The following is a 10,000-nucleotide window of genomic DNA, read 5'->3' as shown; positions in this document are numbered from 1 at the left end:
ATCTTTTTATTTTATGTTCAGAACAACCTACTGAGGTCGACGCCACAGTTGGTAAGTGTTTCCTAAGTAGTTTTAATGAAAATATATAAGTATGTCATTCGTTATATATTTAGCTATTACATTTATTCAAATGAAGATTGAATATATAATTTGCCTAGCTATGAACTAATATGTAAGACATATTTGCTTTTAAAATATTTATTATTAAATCATGTTCTGCATAGTATGGAAAAATAGAATAATTTCTATAGAAGTTTCGTGACGAATATCTCCGTGTAGATTTAATTGTATATATTGAGAGCAAAGCTTTGTTCATTTTACTAATTGATAAAGACAAAAGCTAAAACCTGGTATTGTTAATTCCACAGAAATTATTCAAGAAACCGAATCCCGAATTGGTAAGCACATACTGATAAGTTTCCCTTTGCAATTTTGAATTTTATCGTTAGGAAATATTTCTGGTTCAAATAAATTTGTAGTATTTGTAAAAGAGTAAATAAAACCGGTAAATATGCTTCAGTTAAACTTAGTGAGATGTAAATTTTGTAAATGAAATATCAATATAACAAAGGCATATTTAAGATGCAATAACCTACAATAACATGCGTAAGCATTTATAAAATTTTAGACACGAATGTGTGTTTGTGTACAAATTATTTCACCTATGTACTTATTGTACTATAATTTTTATTTCGTTCAGAAAAACCATCTGAAATTGAATCTACAGTTGGTGAGTCTATTTGAGAATGATTTTGATCGCTTTCAGTGTTTGGCTTCACTGTTCACACGTGAAATATGTAAATATAATTTAAAATAAAGTACATGTAGTTACAGCATCCCAACTGTGCTACATGATGATGGGGGGAATGATATGCAACATCTAGAGCATATCTGTATTTTTATATTTAACGTACATGACATTTAGTAATTCTGACCTCCAAAGCGACTATGTATGCATAGCTTTTAATTTGCTTTGTTCTTTTTCTTGGTGCAATATATAATCTTTGGATAATTCGTATGTTTCTAACTCATGTCTGGTGTCAGTTCCCTCGTTTGTCTGCTTTTGATAAGTATCTTATTGCTTCATTTCGTTTTCATATTTATGTTCGAAATAACAGATTGTTGCTGAATCACCTAGTAGACGAACATCTTGACTGTAATGTGGTCTAGGACATTTTATACAGTATATTGAATATTTAGTTGGATTACGTGTTGTGAATCTATCACAACGTATTACAGTTTGAAGTCAACATCGTAAATTATGAATTATTATATCAACATCAAATTACGCACATCTAGTGTCAGAATACTGTGAGTACACACACACACACACACTCACACGCACACCCATACATACACACACACACGAAAACATATACCCACCCATACATTTGACTGTCTAGCTCGCAAATCTGTTGGCGAAACTACCGTATAGAAGCTGTATCTTGGCGCATCGAAATATCTTAGAATTCTATACCTCATAGTCAATGAACCCTGCTTTAATCTCAGAAATTCGCTCTTATTTTCCTGTTAACATGACATTTAGTAATTCTGACTTCCAAAGCGACTATGTATGCATAGCTTTTAATTTGCTTTGTTCTTTTTCTTGGTGCAATATATAATCTTTGGATAATTCGTATGTTTCTAACTCATGTCTGGTGTCAGTTCCTTCGTTTTTCTGCTTTTGATAAGTATCTTATTGCTTCATTTCGTTTTCATATTTATGTTCGAAATAACAGATTATTTCTGAATCACCTAGTAGACGAAAATCTTGACTGTAATAAATCACGGACATTTTCTACTGTATATTGAACATTTAGTTGGATTACGTGTAGTGAATCAATTAGAATGTTTTTTTCTTTGAAGTCATTGTTTTAAATCATGAATTATTATATCAACATCAAAATGAGCGTATCTAGCACCAGAATACTCTGTCTACACTACATTTATATACATAGAGACACCAACGCAAACACACCCACATACAGGCACAAACACATATACACATAGACACACACTCACGCTCTCCCAGACACACTCACACATGCAGCCATGCTAATACATACACATACGCACTCACACCAACACATTCATTCGACTGTGTCTAGCCCGTAATCTTGTAGGTGAAATGTCTTAGAATTCCGTCTAATAGTCAATATAAACTGGTAATCTCTCAGAAATTCGCTTTTATATTCATCTTAATATACTATAAAGACATAAGTGTCTTTATCTCTGATCCGATAAAACCTTCTCTTATACATATAAAACTGCTTTTCATTATTTCCCGACATTCTGAACGTAGCATTCTACATGAAATCTATACTGCTCGTCTGAAAAATTTCTACTTCCCACAAAACAAATACTTATATAATCTACCCATAAGAACATGCTATATTCCTCTTGTTCAACATGACAAAGACACTACCTAAAGAAAATACCCACATCCTACTATAACATAACTAGAACTCTCAAAGTTACTAGAAATGCTAGACCACACCGTCACTGCAACTACTTGGCAAACAAACCTATCCTCAACAAACCGACGCCTACATGACAAAGATTGGTTTTTGACCTTCGAGGTTAGAAGATGAAGACCAATTCATCTTTATTCACCAGCAACCATTTTATAAAACTGAGTCCCATAATTCAGTACAACTCTAGCACCATGGTGCGTGTTATCTTTAAACTCAGAAATATCAAAGGGTTTATCTAAAATATATACTCTATTGAATTGTTTGAAGTCGTGCACGAAAAGATCCAAATTCTGACCTCGTACGTCCTGATTTATTACATTTTTTATAGTTACTTGTGCGATCTATGTTTCGTCATATTCTATCCAAACGCAGCGAAGCACTCCATATTGTTATTTCTGCACATCTATGCTTCTCAGCACTCATATTTTCTTGGGTTCAGTAAAAGCCATTTCAACGAATCCTACATCCTTGAATGTCGACCTTTCAAAAAAATTGACTGCATAGAGGTTATCTGACACTGTCTTTTTTTACCCGTTTAAGAGAAAAATTAACCACATCAGTCCTACTAGTGAAAATCTTAGTCTTTTGAAGCACCACTCTGGTCGACGGTTTAATCTCATAAAAGCGCACACACAGACACACACACACACACACAGACACACACACACACACAAACACACCCACACACCCACGCATAAACTAACACACACTCCAACATATATATGTTCTGTGTAAGTGATTCTGAAGGAATTATTGTTAAACTGTTGATAAATATGCGTAATTTGTCGCTATGTATATACCACTAGTATGATTTCGTTTTAGTGCATGATGATCGCACTTCATATTTGACGCTAAGGCAATTCAGGAAACATCAAATAACACAGACTATATTCGTCTTTTATGCATTAGGGGATGAGCTGTGAAAGAAGTTTGAAAGTAGTTTGATTACATGTGTGTACGTACGTATGTGTGTGTGTATATCATTGCATATATACTCACACACACATATATATATGTATGACTACATATATATTTACATACATAACATACATATACATATCTATGATTATATATATATATATATATATATATATATACTCAAACGGCCACAACAACTCGAACAACAACAGCATGAACGAACCCAAAGATACAGAAAGATACAAGAAGAATATCAAAATTTGGGTCAAGAAGAGCAGCAGCAGCAACAGAAGAGAACACGTAGGTGGGTCCGAACCAGTATACCAAGTAACACTAATAACAACGACTATAACTGTAACAACAATTACATACATGGCACGGATAGAAACAGTGTGTCGTGGGCAGGTCCATATGCACACACATAGGCACGCATGCGAAATACAAACACACGCACACAAGTACACACACACACACACGCACGCATAGATACGCAAGTCCGCACACACACACGCACCCAGATACAGACTAAAACGCACGCGCAGATAAGGATATGTGGATGGAAAATGTCACTGGAGAAGTCAAAAATTTGTGACGAAAGATCTCCAGACAATGGATGGCCATAATATAAATTAAGAACATAAATAAATAAGTAAAGACTAAATATATAGTGCGTGTGTCTATTTGGGAAAAAATTACTATCACGAAATATATATACATATATATAGTTACAGTATTAAAAGATAGGAAATGGAATGTGTAATTGACTTTATTGGGTACAACACATGTTTCGACCCGTTCTGGGTCTCTTCAGATATATTAATAAAAAGTCTCACTACAGATTTCATGAATCGGCTTACGTACCGCTATGTGTCCATTAAATTCGAGAATGAGTAAAAATCAAACAAAAATTATTGAAACACAAAAAATATAAATATGAACGTGGAAATTATACATTCTAGTTTAAAGAAAATGACGTAATCAACTTTCGCTTTTGTAACTGTTAAGAGAAAGAAAAGGAAGTAGAAGTTGAAGGCAAGATAATACTTAGACGAAAATCTTTTTGTGTTTGTGCTTAGACGCATATATACATATAGATACACAATATATATATATATATATATATATATATATATATATATACGCATATATACATACGCGCTCACACACGCACATCCAAGTATATGGGTATATACATACAACTAGATTCACGCGCATACGCACACGTATAGACGAATATATATACATACATATATGTATATATATATATATATATATATATATATATTTATATATATAAATACATACATACATATATGAATATACATATTTGGATATCGATTGCAAGATCATATGTCAAATACAAGTTATTCGAATATAATTCCTCAAGTTCAGGTCTTTTAAGAGTTGTGGCCACATGTATACATCAAAATATGAATGGTCGGTATGGTAATATGTGAATTTGTGTTTAGCTGCGTGTAGGAATCTGGGTAATTGTTCAATGAATTTATTTGTAATGTGCCTTTGTTAACATTATCGAGAGTGACTCCTCGGTATATATCTGGCATTTCCGGGATATAGTGTAGGGACTCGCATATCTAAGTATGGACCATGTAAGGTCGTATTTTGTTTGCGCTTCCTTAAACCACCAGATAAAATCGGCTAGCGATGTTGCATGTCGTTTAAGGATATTTCGAAATCTGGCGATGTTGTTGCAATATCAATTTTTGAAAAATCGGCCGATGCCCAGATATATACGCAGGATCTTCCTCCAGTGTTTATAGTGCACTAGTATATCACATTCTTTGTTATACATTGGTTATCTTATGGAAAACTGGATCTATCTCTGCATAAGCATAACTGCTTGATTTTATTATCATTGGGTGTTTTCAGTGTATGCTTATGTGCGAATGGAAAAGTATGCAGATATAAAATTTGCCTAATATTCTGCATATAAACAACGTTGCATACTCTTATAAAGTTTCTTTCAAATATCTAACTACATGTTTCGTTAATTCCACAGAGATTGTAACGGAGAAAGTAACTCGTACAGGTATGCTATTCAGAAGATTTTTCAAAATATGTATTAAAATCTGACATTTTCCTGCGATATTCCTTTTTAATTTGCGATTGTTTTGATTAATGTAGTTGATGCTGCAATTGCTTAAGTATATTTGATTTATAAATCCCGTGAGTATCAATTTTCAAATAAGATAAAGTCCAGCCATGAGAGATGTTTATGATCCGCTAAAGAGTAGTCAGAAATGAAATCCTCTAGTATCATAGATATATGTGTGCGTGTGTGTGTGAATATGTGTGTGTGAATATGTCTCTCTCTATATATACATATACATAGGTATACAATGTATATATACATATATAATGTGCATATATATATATATATATACAAATTAAATTAGAGATAAAACCACTATTAGGCAAATCAAACAGTGAAAAACATAAACCAAAACATAAAAATAAAATATATATAAATAATATATTATATATATATATATAATATATATATATATATATTATATATATATATATATAATATATATATATATATAACAAAGTAAGATTGGGGGGTTAATGCACGAGTAAAATATAAGGAAAATAATTTTAAAATGCAGGAGTCTTTTAAAAGTATTTAAAAACTTAACCGGTTTCACTTATTTCAAAAGATTTTCAAAAGTAAAGTATCAGGCCATGCGTATCCTCTGTTGAGTCGAAAATTAATTTAGATGAATGTATTCAAATGAAGTGATAGTGTCTTTGACAATGGTAAGAAAAAGTTTGAGGCTTTGTGCATCCTCAGTGACGAGTCAAAAATTAGTTTACATAACATTTAGATCAGATAATATTTTTTTTTACAATGATAACATGAAAATTAGTTTACATGAATGTATCCCGATCAAGAAATAGAGTCTTTCATAAGAAGATCAGACGTGTCTGGTTTGTCATGTGTATCTTCTGTGATGAGTCAAAGAATTGTTTTCATAAAATCATACAGATCGGGTGATAAAATATATTACAATAAGATGAAATATTTTATATAAATATATCCAGATCAAGTGATAGAATCTTTGACAAGAAGATAAAGCGTGTCTTGTTTGTCAATCAGTTTTTATGTAAACTATTTTTTGACTCATCACTCTGGATACACAAAGCCTCAAACTTTTTCTTATCATTGTCAATGACTATATCACTTGATTTGAATATATGTATGTAAAGTAATTTTTGCCATCACAAAGGGTACACACAGTCTCATACTTTACTTTTGAAAATCTTTTTAAATAAGTGACACCGGTTTAGTTAATAAATACTTTTAAAAGACTCCTATATTTTCAGATTTTTTCCTTCTATATATATATATATATATGTATAAATATATATGTATATATATATATATGTATGTATATATATGTATGTATATATATATATGTATATATATATATGTATGTATATATATATGTATGTATATATATATATGTATGTATATATATATGTATGTATATATATATGTATGTATATATGTATGTATGTATGTATGTATATATATATGTATGTATATATGTATATATATATGTATTCACCTAAAAAGCGCACGTCTCAAAATGTTTAGTATATATGTCTGTGTCAATGTCTGTATAGTCAATTGACGGACGTATTTTACATTTCTTTCACTAGAAACACGTTCGGAGGTGGAATCTACAGTTGGTGAGTGAGATAATTTATTCTCACGTGATTACGTTTTGATATCTTCATATGTTCTTGTGTAGAGTTTTGTTATATTCTATGTTGCTAATAAACGATAAATATTTTGAACTTGTCCCATTTAAGGGCTGTGTTTTCTATTTGATATGTAGGATGTTACTTTTAATATTGACTTTAAAACGTTGTTAAAACCACGTTTGTCATTCTTTTCGCTATATAAGTATTTTGTAGATAATATAGAAAATGTAGATGGAATTGTAATATCGCATATATTCTAGGGAATAAGTGTAGTGGAATATTATATAATGTTATGATAAATACTGTAATGGTTAAAGTCTATGTTGGAATGTGTTAGTTATTATGGCATTTCTGTGTTATACATTACATATTCTATCGTGCAATATGCCCAGAATAATGTCTGTAATTCAGTTACGTTAGGATTTGAAACTGAAGTTTCTGTTTTCATAATATAAGCTCTTACGAAAGTACAATGTTTGTGATGAATGCTTTTATATAATTATAAAGCATGTGTGTATTTGAAATATTAGAATATTTTTACAGGAATTGAAAGGAAAAATCACTTCTTTCTAAACATATGCTTATTGTTAATTGGCAATGCTTTCTATCGTTCCAAGGCATCCATTAGTTCTAATATTCTTGCTAGCTTTATATTAGCAAATGCTTGATACGAAATTGCAATAATGTTTCATTAATTTCACAGATATTGTGACGCAGGAAGAGCGTCCCAGAGGTGAGCAATTTTCCACTTTAGAAATTACCACAATAGATCAGAAATTCTATGCTATATACCGTGTAAATGTCTTTAAAATCATTTACATACATTTGAAAATATTCGAAATACCTTATCATAAATGCCTTCGGATTATTGATGTACACTTATTGAATAATGTAGAATACCATAAAGTGTATCCAGTTTAAAACAAATTTTTATCAGTTACTTACAACTACTGACCAATTTTCAATAAGTAATTCATTGCAACCTGTTTCTTAACTTCTTTACCAATATGAGATTGAGCAAATGAAAAATAAATATTTCGTAAAGTGTGAAAGTGCATGTAGACGAGTAGGTCTTAATTTGTTTCTTTTTTCTATTTGTATATAATTCGTATTCAGAACAACCTTCTGGGGTTGAAGCTACAGTTGGTAAGTGTTTCCTAATTAGTTTTCATAAAATAGAGCTTTATTATTACTATTATTAATATTATTATTATTATTATTATTATTATTATTATTATTATTATTAATTTCCCCCTAAATTAAATTTTCATTATAGTTACCAGTAGTATAATTTCTCTTAATATGAATTAATATGTAACGTAAATTAATTGTATTAAACTATATATATAATAGAAATCTATAGTATCTCGAGAGCCTACACTTCAATACATTTTGAACATAGCTCAGCATTTAAGCGACTGAGAATGAGTTGATCTTAAGAGAACACACAAGCCATTATGCCAGGCGCTCTCAAAAATGTAATAAATACTGAACGTAAATTGCATTAAGTTTAAATCATTATATTCAGTGTGAGTTATACTCAAAAAAGGTACCCCGATCAATATTCCCGTGCAAATTTATTGATGAATTTTATTGCGCCAAGACTATTTAATATTTTATTAATTGACAAAAGCAACAGTTAATTGATCACGTTGTTAATTTCACAGAAATTATTACAGAGACCGAATCTCGCATAGGTAAGCACTTTAAAGTAACTTTATATGGTTCATCAAAATTAATAATAGGTTTTTCTAGAATAATATACTATACTTTCTGCATAATATAAAATATAAATTTAAAATGACCTTGTGCATTCATGAGAAAATATGTTTCTACTTTTAATAAATTGTAATACTTACAAAAGATGTGAACGACATACGTAAACATGTATCAGTTAAATGAAGCTCGAAAAGTTATATTTAATACATTCATCATAATAAAAATACCTAAAGTTATTTACGTAAACTCAAAGTTTATTTGTATGCGAACGAATTAAGCAACGTAAATATTTTATTTTATTTTGACTTTCGTTCAGAAAAACCATCAGAAGTTGAATCTACAGTTGGTGAGTTAAATTTGCAATAGTTGCACTAGCTTTCAATAGTTGGCTTCATAGACTGTCTGGAATAAAGAAGATTAAATAGGGAGGACTTAATAACTACGCAAATATTTAATATATTTAATATTTAAAACAGAGAAATATATCGACTAGTATACACCTCCGACTTTGTCACGGGAGGTCACATGCGGCAATTCCACATGCACTCATAGGTACTCAAGCATATTCTCAGATATCCAAACGCACTAATAACAAAGTATCATTCACATAATGAAAGATCAATTATTTACATTATTTATGTCGTTTAGAAACAAAATACATAAAATTACAATACTTCCACAGTAATATGCAGCGATGAACTAAATATAGTTTAACATTTTATGCTTTATATACGTATATCAGACCTAATATGTATTGATTAACAAGACATGTAGTAATGCTTTTAAAAGTATTTCTAATTCGCGTCAAGCTTTGTCTTAATGCAGTTTATTCCGCTAGGAGTATTTGTACTTTTCTAACTTGCAGTTGTTGGTGTATAATACCTCTTTATTATTGCTATATTCTGTTTTCATTCGTGAGTTTGAAACATACTAAACATCATGGGACAGAATATTACGGTTGAATGAGAGTATAAAAAAGTACAGCAATCATTAGATAGGCATAATGGCAGCAATTACATTGCACACACACACACACGCTATGTACCGAGTCAATTATTGTATCGGTCATTGAATTGTTATATTGATCGCGATTTATTGTAGCAATGGCATGCGCTCATAGGTATAATGTCACTTACTCAGAAAGACACACCCGCTCA

General features: G+C 30.7%; 1 protein-coding gene across 1 annotated transcript in view; it reads left to right on the top strand.

The window, feature by feature from the left end:
• Positions 1 to 10,000, top strand: part of LOC115210729 (titin) — a 678,167-nt gene that overhangs the window by 232,137 nt on the left and 436,030 nt on the right. The window contains exons 138-146 of the mRNA XM_036506041.1: positions 22 to 51; positions 369 to 398; positions 701 to 730; positions 5,413 to 5,442; positions 7,080 to 7,109; positions 7,828 to 7,857; positions 8,241 to 8,270; positions 8,792 to 8,821; positions 9,160 to 9,189. Of these exons, the coding sequence (XP_036361934.1) occupies positions 22 to 51; positions 369 to 398; positions 701 to 730; positions 5,413 to 5,442; positions 7,080 to 7,109; positions 7,828 to 7,857; positions 8,241 to 8,270; positions 8,792 to 8,821; positions 9,160 to 9,189 (270 nt within the window). The remainder of the gene's footprint in view (positions 1 to 21; positions 52 to 368; positions 399 to 700; positions 731 to 5,412; positions 5,443 to 7,079; positions 7,110 to 7,827; positions 7,858 to 8,240; positions 8,271 to 8,791; positions 8,822 to 9,159; positions 9,190 to 10,000) is intronic.

The sequence above is a fragment of the Octopus sinensis genome, linkage group LG1 (genome assembly GCF_006345805.1).
Source record: "Octopus sinensis linkage group LG1, ASM634580v1, whole genome shotgun sequence".
Lineage (NCBI taxonomy): Eukaryota > Metazoa > Mollusca > Cephalopoda > Octopoda > Octopodidae > Octopus > Octopus sinensis.
The sequence above is the reverse complement of the archived record's forward strand: the minus strand, read 5'-3'. Positions and strand labels throughout refer to the sequence as shown.